Consider the following 15,367-nt stretch of genomic DNA (forward strand, 5'->3'; position numbering starts at 1 on the left):
GCCAGCCAATCGCAGGGCACATATAAATAAACAACCATTCACACTCACATTCACACCTATATAGGCAATTTAGACTTTTCAATTAACATACCATGCGTGGAGGAAACCAGAGTACCCAGAGAAAACCCACACAGGCCCGGGGAGAACATGTAAATTCCACACAGGACAGGCCGGATTTGAACCTGGGTCCTCAGAACTGTAAGGCAGATGTGCTAACCAGTCGGCCACCGTGCCGTGCCGCCCCTATTTGAAGTCAAAGGTTTAAAACCAGGCCCGGGCATTGACTATTCCTGGACTGAACCACAGCCACATAAACAATTTATACTAGAAATGAGTGAAATTAGCAAATACTCCATATCACAGAGCCCCAGACAAAGCCATCCCAGAAAAAAACCTTTGTTTTCTATCTCTCATTCTTATCATGACCGGGTCACACTTTGATATTTGAAATTTTGTGTTTTTAGTCTTTGGCTCGGCACGTTGGCCGACTGGTTAGAGCGTCAGCCTCACAGTTCTGAGGACCCGGGTTCAATCCCCGGCCCCGCCTGTGTGGAGTTTGCATGTTCTCCCCGTGCCTGCGTGGGTTTTCTCCGGGCACTCCGGTTTCCTCCCACTTCCCAAAAACATGCATTAATTGGAGACTCTAAAATTGCCCATAGGTGTGACTGTGAGTGCGAATGGTTGTTTGTTTGTATGTGCCCTGCGATTGGCTGGCAACCAGTTCAGGGTGTACCCCGCCTCCTGCCCGATGACAGCTGGGATAGGCTCCAGCACGCCCGCGACCCTGGTGAGGAGAAGCGGCTCAGAAAATGGATGGATGGATGGATAGTCTTTGGCTGGTTTATAACCAGTGGGCACTCCTGCCGTAGGTCCTTTAAAATCAAATGTCATATATTTGAGTTATGGTGTGTCTACATGTCATGATAACATACAGTACACTTCTTACATGTTACACTTGACTTTATACTTCCTTTACTGTACCCGCATATACTTACGTCTGTCTGTAAATTATATAAATTACAGATGCTTGTATACAGTAGTTGAAATGGCTGTAGTTCTATTAGACAATTTTTGGTCTTTATCTCATCTTGTATCATTCTCCATGAACCAGGAAGTAGCCTGCTCACTTAACATGCAGACAAACAAAAATGTTTCCCCCCCCAGAGTGAAAAATGCTATGGTCCCATCACTTTGATCCTCCATGTACCACACTTTATTATTGGTGTTACCAAGGCGGATTTAGTGTTTTTGTTTTGACTTACGTTGTGTATGAGTTAGCCGATAAAGGCCATTCTTTGCCATCTACTGCCTTTTTCTTATCAGAGTGTACATTGCTGATTGCACAAACCATTGCCACGACAGTGTTGTTGGACAAACCCAAATACAGTGCTCCATACATTTCCTCTCACTTTTGTCTCTGAGCTACAGCGCGAACTATTCGAGTTTGTGAATAATTGATGTTTGTTCTACATCCATATTGCTTTTCCTATTGGGTAGGGTAAGATACAGTATAAAGAATGTAAAGTAGAAACATGTCAGTCACAATGTGTGGCCATTGAAGTTATCAGTTGTGGAAAGTGTACTGGTGTAGTTTAATTGTCAACGATATATCATGAGAGGGGAAAAATGAGTTTTTGTTGCTCTGCAAGACCAAACATCTAACAGTGCCAAATCGTTTTCATTTAACTATATTTCTACATTAGATTTAGTTGAAGTTGTGGTTCACGTTCATGCTTTATTAAGTTATATATATATATATATATATATATATTTCTATGTATGTATGTATGTGTCAGTGTAGTAAAATGTCTGATCTGCAGCAGCATAGTTTAGCTGCAATGAGTGCGGCTGGTGTACTTTATTATTCTGAACTCTCCCAGCAGACTTGGAGCCTTAGTTACCTGGAAAAAAACCAGCTCCTGGTCCAGTGCCTGTCCCTGCACCAGGTGGTATATACCCGCCTGCAACATACAGTAGGAGAGCAAAAGGTCATTATTGCTCACCTGCACATATCCCCCCCAAAAGTAAGATAGCAACCATTGAATGATTTCATTGCAATACTAGTAACAGTTTATCTTCTGACCACTTAATGACCCCATTTATTATACACACATTCCCAAACACATTTATCAATTTTGACCCAGACATTAAAATGAAGTTTATCTCAGGTCATGACTGTGATGGGCTTACACTGAAAATGAACAGCTCCTGGGAAGATCAAGATAAAGGTAAAAGGTTTGTATCAAAATGAGACAAAGTTCAGGAGAAATTTTGAGATTTCATTTCGATGAGGTATTGGATTTGGAGGAGTCATTCGGAGAGTTCTACTGTGGACCTCCTCAGCCCCCACCTGCAGCACCCTTGGCCTCTTTCTCATCTGATTCTTTAGAGGGTCAGGAAACAACAACAGGAATAAAGGAATGGGAAAATGAAAAAAAAGACCTCCATTGTTATTGGACAACTAAGGACAAAATTGAAAGGGACCGGTGAGCTCAGACCCATGTTACAACGTTCTATGTTGTGGGGAAGAAAGCTGGTGTGTTTAACCACAAACATAACACAATGGAGAGAATTGTGCTGACGGGACCACAGTGACTTTGTTTAATGGTCCTTAAATGCACAAGAAGGCCAATTAATTAAAAACACATGTCAAAGGGTTTGTGTGTTTATTAACGCGTACTGTGTGAACGCCGCGCTTTGTGCTCCGTCTGTGTGGACACCGGGGGAGTGGAACATTACAAGGCATTAGTGTATGAACCAGCGAAATGAAAGTGTATGACATAAGCCACCAAAAAAGTGCCAGAAGAAAAATCCAAAAATGTAAACATGATCTACGGCGCTGCAGAAGGCTTCCACTAATTAAGTTGTGAAATATTTAACGTGTCTGCCTTAATAACATTAATATTCTTTTTATTCTTGCAGTTGAGGTTAGTACAAACATGTCAGCACGTGAAGAAGGAAACTATTGAAGTGCCTAACATAAAAGCACAATAAGAAGTTTGGTGTGTGAAGAAACTACAACATACACTGGAAATTATTATATTGAGAAAAAAATATTTTTGTTACATGTGATGACGTTATACTTCTGTCTAGGCACCGAAATGACTGCGCATACAGAAACATTCAAAAGTTCGGACACACTTCTTCATAGTTTGAATGAGGAACATATTCCTTTGGTTTAAAGAAGTTGGATTTTATAGTGCTGTTTATACAACTAATTTGACAAAATTTACTTATTTCAACAGCACTTATGTTACACAAGTTAGGCACACACAAAATCTAAGGAGTTCCAATACAAGAGTTGAATCACATATTCTGCCTCTACAAAGGTAATAATGTTCAGTTTAAGGAGGCGGTTCTCAACAGTTGTCACCCTGGGACGTGGGCATTTTACAATTGTTGCGAAGTTGCAACCAACTTTTATAGAAGTCGAGAACAATAGAGAAAAAGTGTTTTTCATAAAATAGCCCTTGAAAACATATCATTTTTAACATAACTACACATGCTTACATGTTTAAAGTTTCTTTGAGAGCACCTTATTGAGAAACCAAGGATGAACATGACAGTTTCATGTAAAAAAAAAAATAATAATAATAATAATAACAAATAAAAAGTTAGGGATGAAGCCCTGATGTGAAGTAATTGATGCCCACCCAAAAAGATTTGTAATTGCATATAGATGGCAGCAAAGCACTTTTTTTTCAATTAGATAAGGCTATGGACAGACTAAATGACGCTCCTCATCTCACTTCAACATCGTTCCTTGTCCCCAAAATGCCACGAGTGGGCACTAAATCAATATTTTCTCTATTATGAATGGCTTTGGCCTGAACATAAATTTAGTGAATAGGTGAGGTTTTTCAAAGACTAGCAGCTGATAGATTGATCCAAATAATTCCAGGAAATATTTGTATGAAAAACACTTTGAGGCCATAAATATAAAACAATCCAATGAAAAACAGCAAACACAGCAGTAACTGAGCGTGCTGTTTTGTACCGCGTGACCACGTATTTGTACACTGCTGCACAAACTACTGGATTGGGTGCCATTCTATACCTCAACATGTTGTACATTGGTATTTTTGTACGCTAAGGACCGACCCCCTGTAATTCTTTACTACCAGTCTGTGACCCACCGTAACATTTGGGTCCCGACCAACCAGTTGAAAGTCCCTGGTTTAAGGTATTGAAAATATCAAAAATGCCTCTCAGCATGATGGGCAGTGATATTCTACAGTACTACAAACGACAATAGTCAACTTCAATGAACATGTCAATAAAAGCTGAAAATATATTTTTTTCTGTAAGGAATTTTTGATGCAGCTCTTGTATTGGATCTACTTATATTATACTGTTTGGGCAATGTTGTGTGTGTTTAGTGTGTCAGAGCCACTTCTACCATGAATGATGTGTCAGGTGCAGGCACCACCCAACCAGGGTGGTGGAGAGAATGTTCCGTCATCGCATAATCAGAAGGATTTCCTGTCTGGGCTTTGCTCACGAGGCAAGACATTTTTCTCTGCTTTTGGGCTACTGTGCCATTTTAACAGAGGGCATCAAGTCCACCGTCTGTGATCATGTGACCTACTGTAATCTGCATCAGAATGTATTAGATCAATATCACCCCAACCCTCTTGCACACTTGCATTGCTCATGACTTATTCAACAGTTGACTTTGAAAGAAGGCTCTTGGGACTGTTTAAGTGAATAATGTTGGGGAAAACAATTTTACTATTTGAGCCAAAATGCCTACTGGTGATCTTATCTGGAAGTTATTGTAGAGTTGCAAGGGCCATGCATATTACTCTTGTGCTTTTGGGTCATGCTGACCTAAAATCTCAGTGAGTCTTAAGAAGACATCATGTTATGGGGTTAAGTACTTGCAGTGCAGGGGATGTTTGATAAATTATTTTTCAAATTTAGACTGAAATTAAAATTAAATTATTGCTTCATAAATGGCGAATAGCACACAACAACCAGACTGCATAACAGGGTCTAGGTTGCAATGATTCTTCCACCATTATAACATACATGCTCACACTCAACAACCATAATAATGACACTGTATTTATAATTTTTGCTAATCATATTCGTAGTCAGGTGGACGACTGGTTAGCACATCTGCCTCACAGTTCTGAGGACCCGGGTTGAAACCGGCCTCGCCTGTGTGGAGTTTGCATGTTCTCCCCGTGCCTATGTGGGTTTTCTCCGGGTACTCCGTTTTCCTCCCACATCAGCAAAACATGTACGGTAGGTTAATTGAAGACTCTAAATAGTCCATAGGTATGAATGTGAGTGCGAACGGTTGTTTGTTTATATGTGCCTTGTGATTGGCTGACAACAAGTTCAGGGTGTACCCCCACCTCCTGCCAGCAGTTTGCTGGGATAGGCTCCAGCATACCCATGACCCTAGTGTGGATAAGCGGTGTAGAAAATGGATGGATGGATGGATGGATGGATATTCATAGTCAATGCATTTACATTCATCTAGTTGCAACCCCGGTTATTTTTTTCTCTGGAAAAAAAAAAAGCATTTATTTGCGATGAAGCATGTATTTGTTCAAGTGGATGACCCACCAATTGAGGCTATTGTATGTCTATTTAAGCAGTTTTTAGGTCCAGATTCTTTGTAGGATTTGTATCTAATTAACCTACTCCTCCTGGGACGAAGCAACAACCGCACGTTATTTAATGAGCTGTGAAGCATAAATGTGTCCTATAAGACAGAATATTGATGAATTCATAACATGTAACTAACAGAGAATGTTTCAGTTGACATGGCAAGTACATGAGGTATACACTGTACCTTTGGGTCCACATACTATATGATGACTGACAAGCAAAGGGGTTAGGAAACTGTAAGTCACCACTTGTTTTCTTTCTGAATCAAGTCACAGCAATGACGTTTTTTCCCCGGTAGTGCCTCCCATGTTAATGGCAGTTTTGACAATTGCTCTTTGTGACCGTTTAGAGTGCAGTTTTGCTTTATTAAAAAAAAATAATAATAAAAAATACAAACAAGCTAGTGAGAAATGGGCCATTTCCACCACCCTATGCTGTGGTTGTGCAATAAGTGGTCATGTATTAAACAGCTAAAGAGCTGATGGAACAGTTTGCATATTGCTTAAAATACTTGAGAAACACACACCCATTGCTCACACGGGTGAGCTCACAAAAGTTAATACCAGTACTCTCTTTATTTGTTGGGGCCAAATCCATGAATAATCGGTAAGCGCCAATTCCATATCACTAGGAAAAGTAACACGACACTTACTCTCTGCAGTGTATTTACAGATCCAAAATAAAATCTTTCAGCTACAAAAGTACCCATTTTGGGCAGTATTCACACTAATCCAGAACCCCAGTCCCAAGAGGGGACAGTGTTATGGAAATCTCTTGAAGCAGAGCAACAGCGCGCCGAAATAAACAGTGCAGATCCTGGCACCATTACATTATCAAGCATGTGACAGCTGTCCCGTCCTACTATCTGTCACTCCTTCCACTGGCTTCTTGATGAGGAAGGGCGACAGTGTGAGGAACATCTAATGTTCAAAAAATGTACGCACTCATCTTATCGTGGCACTCTAATCTGACTCTGCATTCTGACAGAGCATCAGTGTGATATATGCACTGGAAAAGCAGGCGTCATGGTGGAGTTCAGGTGATCAAGTGGGTTGGCTGACACATTCCTAATTGAAGCTGAAAGCTTTTTAAGGCTGTGTTTACTCAGTAGGTCTCCATACCATACTAATAAGTTTGCTGAGGAACAACAAAAATCTATATTAGCTAATAGCTAATGATGTTAACTGAAAAAAATACACCTTACTGTGTGTGTTTTTCCGAGTTTTTGAACACTAAAAGCTTGTATTGTTTATGCCACAAAACGTTCTTGTAGCCGACATCATCAAACAATTCTCTTAAATAAGAAAAAAAGTAACAAGTTGTTCTTGACAAAGTAAGTAGAAAGTACAAAAATCTGTTTTTAAATGTAGGGAGTAAAAACCATTTTACAATTGAGACTATGTTAGTCCCAGGATGCACGTCTGGAAACGAGGAGTCCCAGCCCTGAAACAATGAGTCCCTTCAAAATGGAGTACAGATACAGTAATCCTCCACAATATGATTGGTGCTTCGCGGTCCCGCTATATTGCAGATTCTGTTTGTACAATTTGTACATATTTTTGTGTTACCCATTGCTCTTGCTCTCTCAATATCATGTTTCAGTCTGCCATGATAGCAAATTTTTTTAGGACAATATATTTGGCGGCACGGTGACTGGTTAGCACATCTGCCATACAGTTCTGAGGACGAAGGTTCAAATCTGGCCTCGTCTGTGTGGAGTTTGCATGTTCTTCCCGTGCCTCCATGGTTTTTCTTCGGGTACTCCGGTTTCCTCCCACATTCCAAAAACATGCATGGTAGGTTAACCGAAGACTCTAAATTGCTCGTAGGTGTGAATGTGAGTACGAATGGTTGTTTGTTTATATGTGCCCTCCGATTGGCAGGCGACCAGTTCAGGGTGTACCCCGCCTCTCACCCAGAGTCAACTGGGATAGGTGCCAGCACCCCAGCGTCCCTAGTGAGGATATACGGTACGGAAAATGAATGAATGAATGAATATATTTTATCAATAACTATCACAATAAACCACAGTATCGCTGCTGATTTTTTTATGCCACTGATATATGATACTGCGATTGGCTGGCGACCAGTTCAGGGTGTGCCCCACCTCTCGCCCGAAGATAGCAAGGATAGGCTCCAGCACGCCCGCGGCCCTAGTGAGGATAAGCGGAGCAGAAAATGGATGGAAGGGTGGATGATATATGATATTATTGAGCATAATAATTCAAGTACATCCTTTTTAAGAATTAACTTTCAATAGAACATTAACATTGTGATGTAGAACAATAAATATATATTTAAGAAAATCTAACTCTGTCTTTGTTTGCAAAAATTGCACTTAAACAAATATTAAACATTTGGCACATAGGTATACAGTCATTAACCCATTAAGGAGGCCCAAAACATGTCTTAAAGGCTAGTGAATGTATTAAACAGTTAACTTTCCCGTGTTCCAGTAGTGTGCATCTACGGAGCAAACGCCGTTCTGCCAGCGGATTGGTGTGTCGTGAGTGGTGCGGCACGTGTTACAACAATGGAAATTGTCAAGAAAACACTCCCATGTCTATTGCATGGAACGATAACCCGCCCTAATCTGCCTCTGGTTGGCTAGCACCCAGACAGGATTCGTACCTTTGATTTGCCAATCCACTATTACTGTGCTTGCGTTTGCTGAAAAGTAGAAACAACCTGCATGCATATGAGCCCAAAGAGCAACGAACCAACTACACAGAAATAAAGGCAACATCGGGCAACAACAGCACCAAAGTAACTAAACATTAGAAAACGGATGCAGATGTTGACCCTATTTAATGGTGTATGCACCACAGAGCTTTTGCTGTAGTTTGGATTTTCCGTTGCTGTGTTCGATGGGCATAATTGTGCTTATGTCATTTTGATGACGTCCAGCTTGCCATGACTGGGTATATCCGATCTCTTTGCTTACACAGTGGTCACTTTGGCAGATATCTGATTTTGTTTTTTGTTTTTTAATCAGATTTTTGCATACGATTGAGGCCTGATTTGGATCTCAGGATATACTATTTCATATGTTAGTTTTTTTTTTTTTTTTTTTTTCTCAGCGTACACTGCCAGTACTCCATCAGAACTGGGCCATACAAAATCAGAACTGTCTCACTTGAACCTCGTTGTGTAATGCAGCCTATGATTGGCAAACTAAATGTGGGGATTTAATCGTTACTGCTTTAGAGTTGGACATGACAAAAGAAAAAGCCACGGTTGAAGATTAGAACCATATATGTGAAATTACTTGAAGCAAGTGGAACACACAAATTATATTTGTTTCCGTAATTTAAATCACTTTTGGTTGACTGTTCATCTACATATTATAATGCTGCACAGAATATCAGGAAAATGCTAATGCAGTACGGTGAGCGTTCCAGTTAGTTTTGCACCTGCTGATGGCCAATAAAAAGAATGCATGTTGGTGTTATTTGAGCATTGGCTTCATTTGTTGAGCGCAACTTTTCTTTGAGTACCCAAGATTGGGCTTTCAACAACAGCGAGAATAAGCGCTACATTAAATTCTTATTGCTGTCTGTCATTAGGGAATGGTGATGACTTGGTGCCATATAAAAATTCTCATAACACAATGTGCAAGGTTTTGTGACTAACATGAGGATTTGAGTACATGGGCGTATTGTGTTGGAATGCAAGTATGTGTATTTTCTGCAATACTGTAAATAAATTCAATTTTAAGAAACAGTTTATTTTCAAAGTTGATGTGTTTTATACCCGTGAGTGAAACCATAAAGCTCCATGAAAACAGCTCACTCCAAACCACTGGTCTGAACCCTGCAACGCCTTCACAGTAGTTATGGTGGTAAGAAAATCTATTTGCCAAAATGTTAACAGCTTCTGGCTACTGCTGTAGAGACTTCAGCCAGAGGGCATTAGCTTCAATGTAAAACTGAAAGCTGTGAATAAAATTGTCAAATCTACCAGGACTTACCCAGTACAGAGGCCACGGCCAGGCGAACATAAATGCTCATAACAGTTCTTTCACAATATCCAAGCCAAGTCATTCAAGCCTTTTAAGTAGGCTCCTGGCCACACGAGTGAAGTCACCTAGCCGCTAAACATCATAATGTTTTTATAAATACAGCACTAGACAGCAGGAGAGAAACCTGTATGATGATCTCTGACGAGGGTTTCTCTGATTGCAGAGTGGAGCTGATGAGCACTGGGATCCCAGTGCGTCACTTGAATCCAATAAATTGTGGTTGCCTCTCACGCGAGTCAAAATTGGATTGAGACCTGGATTCACAAGTCTCTATCAATAAAGCCTGAAGCACTGCTGACCTTGGGAATCAGGATTTGGGAATCAACCAGAAGTCCTGAGCTCATGTTGGAATTCCTCACATTTTCAGACCGCAAGGATATGCCATGCGTTCTCCATTGATTGGTGTAAATGAGCCAAACTGACTTTCAGTAGCCCAAAAGCAATTTGGATAGTGAAGTCACCACACTCCCATTTTCCATTTTGTCCACTGAATTGTAGCAAGCATGCTATGCGTCCATGATTAAACGGGCAAGGAACCATTGTTTACCCCCGCTCAGGTGGTGATTCTAGGATCAGAAGTTCAGGGGTGCTGAGCTGCCAGCCAGGCCAGATAATTTTCACAGTTTTATACATTTAATGCAATTTGATTCCCATATTTATGAAAAAGAAACATAACACATTTTGGAAAGGTCTGTGTGACTTGTAATTCATCAAGTCTGATAAAGGTTATTTAAGGGTTTAAGGGTATTTAAGGTAATTTATTTGTGTGAACCACAGCAAAAGAGGAACGGAACCATTTTCTGTCCCGCTTATCATCCCCTGGGTCACGGGCGTGCTGGAGCCTATCCCAGCTATCTTCGACCCAGAGGCGGGGTACACCCTGAACTGGTCGCCAGCCAATCGCAGGGCACATATATTCAAACAACCATCCGCACTCACATTCACACCTATGGGCAATTTAGAGTCTTCAGTCAACCTACCATGCATGTTTTTGGGATGTGGGAGGAAACCGGAGTACCCGGAGAAAACCCACGCAGGCACGGACGGGGAGAACATGCAAACTCCATATAGGCGGGGCCGAGATTTGAACCCCGGTCCCCAGAAGTGAGAGGCAGATGTGCTAAGTTGTCCACCGCGCCGCCTTATGTCATTATATGATACAATCATTTATGTGGGTTCACAGTCATAACGGCCCTCCGAGGGAAGCCATAACTACAATGTGGCCTGCGACAAAAATGAGTTTGATCATGATGTTTGCATATGTCCACCAGTTGGGTATTAGAATCGTGAGGTTAATGAAGGAATGATAACAATAACAGTATAATAATATATTACTGTAGACACATACTCTATCAAGAGAATCCCGCAATTGAAAAGTAAATATAATTATTGCTTCTACAGTTTAAAGTTATTCCTAGTGGCTTTTTCTTCACAAATGTATAACAAAGTGCAAGTTGCTCACTTCAATGCGCCTAAATCATGGAATCTGTTGAAATAGTTCAACTCTCTGCTGAAGACTGGATTGATACATGTTATTAAAAAAAAACTCTTGCCAGGTTTGTTTTTTAAATGTCTACCTGATACTCCGTATTTGTGGTACAAACAAATACTGTATTCATCGCCACCATACGGTGTTCTAACAAGACAGTGGAGATATTTATTAACAAATTATTTCCCAGTTGTTTCCCCGGGGACCATAAATCATTTACACTTGTCAATGGAAAACATTCAGACGTGCCTTTCCCTCGATCATAATTTAAGCAAGTGCAAGCATGAAACGAGTCCAAAGGAGTGCTAATAGTGTTCATGTTATTCATAGAAACTTGACCCAAGGACTAGGCTCAGTGATTTTCTTTTCCCCCACTAGTATTAGTGCACTCACAGATGGAGCTGGTTTGAGGACCATATGATGTTATGGGTGGATTTTAATTTGAGGACTTTGACTGAGTTCAGCCAATACTGATTATTACAGCCCTCTGACCTGCTATATAGTTTGATGAGAAACCAGTGCTGGAATCAAGGCAGTCAGCCTGGACGTAAAATGTACTTTATTTGGATGAATGACTTACTTTCAAACAATGTAATCTCTCTACATCTGAAATGCCACTTGAACCCGAAAAGGATGAGGACAAGCATTCAGAGAGTGCAAAACTCCTGTAAGGAAGCCATGTTTCCACATAATCCCTACAATCCTGTTGGGAAAGGGAGGGACCACCATAATTCTGTGTAAAAAATGCTTGATGATTGATGGGCTCTGAATTTAATGGTTCCTTTCTTGGCCCATGTTTCATACCTCCAGTGAGATGGGTGAAAAAGCATCCAGCCTAAGACAGCGGCTGAGATATGACAACATTTGTGTTCATACTAACAAAATAAATGCAGTACAATGTGGTGTAGACTCTTGTACTGTATCCATAGTTTAGATGTGATGTGACTGTATTTTTCACTGGTGGGCTGACACAGACAGAAAGCCCGACCAAATCAAAGTAGCGTAGAAAGGGATAAAAAGTAAACTTACAGACTGAGTGAGAGTGGGAGGAAAGGCATGCACACAGAATGTCTCGCTCTCTCTCTCTGTTACAGATAAGCTGTAAAGTAAAATGGCTCTTGAAATGAACCCTTTAAAAGACATGTTTCTACTTTGTCGTGGTTTTACATTCAATTGATTCTTAGTAGACTGGGCAGATTCAAGCTGTCATTGTGGACACATATTCGCCCTGTGTCCATCTGGCCGGGGGTCCACCAAGGACACATTGTCTCGCACACATGTTATAGTTACACACATGGTCTACATACACTGTCTCCGTATGTGTATGTCTGAGGTGAATAACTACAAAAATGTTTAGTTTATATATATAAAAAAGTGGTTTTAAACAAGAAAATTGGCAACTGTTGAAAAAGGTGTCATATATATGTCAGCATGTGGAACATCTGTTGCTTCTGTTTTACATCAAATTAGTGATGAAACAGTCAGTGAGACAGCTGGTAATTGTGATAGAGAGAGCACTAAGAGTAATAAGAGATAATAGTAAAAAAAAAGTCAGTCTTTCTATTTGTGACCATCTTGTGAAATTTTATTTGAGTTAAACAAAAGACCAAATGAGAAAAGATCAAATGATATCCAATACAAGATTAATTCTGCTTTAAATAAGATGATAATGGTCTTTTTTTTTTTTTAATTCACTGATGATGTAGTGGTACATTCGCCTGACTTCCGTCCAGGCCGTGTGGGTTCAGTTCCCACTCAGTGACAGTGTGAATGTGAGAGTGAATGGTTGTCTGTCTCTATGTGTGCCCCGAGATTGACTCGCGACCAAACCAGGGTGTAGTTTGCCTTTTGCCTGATGTCAGCTGGGTTAGGCTCCAGCTTATCCTGAACAAGATAAGCGGTACATAAAATGTACGGATGGTTGGATGAATGGATGGTTGGTTTTGAGTGATACTGTCAGCGCTATTAAATATAAACAATATGTTTAATATTTATGTGAGACAGTACCCCGCGTCCGTTTGATACTGTGAAAGGACAATAAAGATTCTAATTCTAAACTAGTCTAAATTCTACTAGTGCAAATGTAGTTTGCAAGATTGTAGCACTTCACTGCATCATATTGAGAGGTTTCTAATAGTTTACCGCTTCAAAAACACACCTCTCTGTATGATGCAGTGTCAATCAAAATAGCATTATTATCTTGGTCTAAGGCAGCATTTCTTGTCCAACTCATTGAATTGTGGAGGTGTACCTAATATTGTTTTCAGTAACAGGTGCATATATAGAGTCAAAAGAGCATCAACTTGCAATTTCAAATGGGAAAGTGAGACATAAAATTCACTAGGGAGACACCTTACATTGAATGAGAAGGGTTAGAGTTTTGCCTTAAGTTGTGAGTGAGACAAAAGGTGTTTCACACAAAACATAAGCGTTCTTCTTCTAATTCAGAACTACCCTGTTATTGATGGATCCTGCAGTAATTCACCCAGCATGCTTGAAGTAAACAAGTGTGACACATTTTGCGAGCATGCAGAGATATTTATTTATTTTTATGAGAGTGTTGAGATATCGTTTTGGATTGTTGTCAAAGTTCTTTGCTTGGAAATAATTCCGCACACTCGTTATCAGAGCATACTTTTAGATGAGCATAGTCTTTTATAGACACGCATTAACTCATTACGTCTTGCTCCAACCTGGAGAGAAGTGAATGAAATATCAACATTTATCTAGGTAAGATAATGACTGATGTTATAATGTGTTTAGCATACCTAGATTAAACTCTACCTCCAATTTGTTAGCAATGTGTATATGAATACAGTGCCAAGAATGAAAGTATTAAAAAGAATGTGTTCCGCAACAGAGGTTTGGTTTCACAACTATTTAGCAATTCATCAAGTATGCAGAACATAAGACAAATAATAATAATCATTCATGTTCATAAATGCTGAAATGAACATTTTTATATTATGTATTTAAATGAGAATTAAGAAACAAAAATATAAATAGGGAATGCCATTGTACAACTTATCCTGAAAGATTTTTTTCTCCTAAAAACAGAATTAAAACTTTCGTCTGAGATTTAAGAGAACACACATATCACAAGCTTTGCACCTGCTCTTACTCAGGGGTGTGCAGCTAAGAGTTCAATTGACCTGTGACATATGCTTACCTCCTTGCAGAGAGGGCTGAATCACTGCTACGAGGAAGAGTCCACGGAGGAGCAGCCGAACCTTTCCGTTAGCCATCTCGCTCCCAAATGCACCACCCCTCTCCAGATGAGCTGGTTTTATTCTCTGCTACCTAATTAACACAAGTTGAGCAGTGGTGGTGGGGGGGGTAGGAGAACAATATTGGATTAAACGACGGCAACGCTTAGTTTCAATGGATCACTTTGCTTTTCTCCCCTCCTCCCTGTGTGTTGTTGCTGTTTTTATTCAGGTCACTCTTGCCAGCAGTACTAGTGCTGTAGCCAGCAAGGACAGGGGGGTGGAGGGTGGGAGAGGGAGAGAGACACATTTCGTGAGAGAGCGAGAGAGTCCCCCATCAAGAAGGAATTGAACTATTTGCCAAACACTATCATGGATACAAAGCATACTTATCTGAGAGCGTCAGCTACAAGACTGAGGAGCAGCGACCCACACAGCCTGACAATTACCTCTCGAAAATGGCGTTACATATTCAGCTGCTTGGATTTGTCATCTTAACTTTGGTTACTAGGAAAAATAAACTAAATATGAGACCTTATGAAGTCACCTTCAGCACAAGGAAGCTGCAATCAGAGGGACACAGTGACTGGCAGTGCATATGTGAAAGGCCATCGTGGAGGTAGTGAGGACATTTGGCATCGGACACAGATAAGAAGGCCAACTGAATGAAACACCGAACTGCCTGTCTTATGCTGTAATCCTGAGTTTGTTCGCTAAAGTAATGGCAACTGTCAGTCTTGTAACAAGAATCATACATTGTAGCAGCAGAGCTTTGCTCCACTGTGATATTTAAATGACTCGAGAGATTGTCTGACAACAGAGCAGAGCATAAACACATTGTGCCTGTGAATCATTTCTAAAGCAGTGCGTGCAATGCTGTGCCAGAACATGATGACCGCGTGTGGATCAGAATCCACCAGTATCACTGAAAGCAACAAGCGAATGATTTGAGCAGTTAGATGGCTGAAAGAAGAAAACAGCTTACATTCATCATTACACTCTTGATTTCCTTACGTGAAAACAAGGTTG

The 15,367-nt window shown here is 40.4% G+C and overlaps 1 protein-coding gene across 1 annotated transcript in view; it reads right to left on the minus strand.

Moving 5' to 3' along the window:
* The window catches only part of LOC133481923 (uncharacterized PE-PGRS family protein PE_PGRS54-like), a 63,239-nt gene extending 48,676 nt beyond the window's left edge, over positions 1-14,563 (minus strand). Inside the window, exons 1-2 of the mRNA XM_061781289.1 lie at positions 14,302-14,563; positions 1,902-1,961 (exon numbers count right to left, since the gene is read on the minus strand). Of these exons, the coding sequence (XP_061637273.1) occupies positions 1,902-1,961; positions 14,302-14,377 (136 nt within the window). The 5' untranslated portion in view covers positions 14,378-14,563. The remainder of the gene's footprint in view (positions 1-1,901; positions 1,962-14,301) is intronic.
* Positions 14,564-15,367: the final 804 nt, after the last annotated feature.

This window comes from Phyllopteryx taeniolatus, chromosome 8, assembly GCF_024500385.1.
Source record: "Phyllopteryx taeniolatus isolate TA_2022b chromosome 8, UOR_Ptae_1.2, whole genome shotgun sequence".
Lineage (NCBI taxonomy): Eukaryota > Metazoa > Chordata > Actinopteri > Syngnathiformes > Syngnathidae > Phyllopteryx > Phyllopteryx taeniolatus.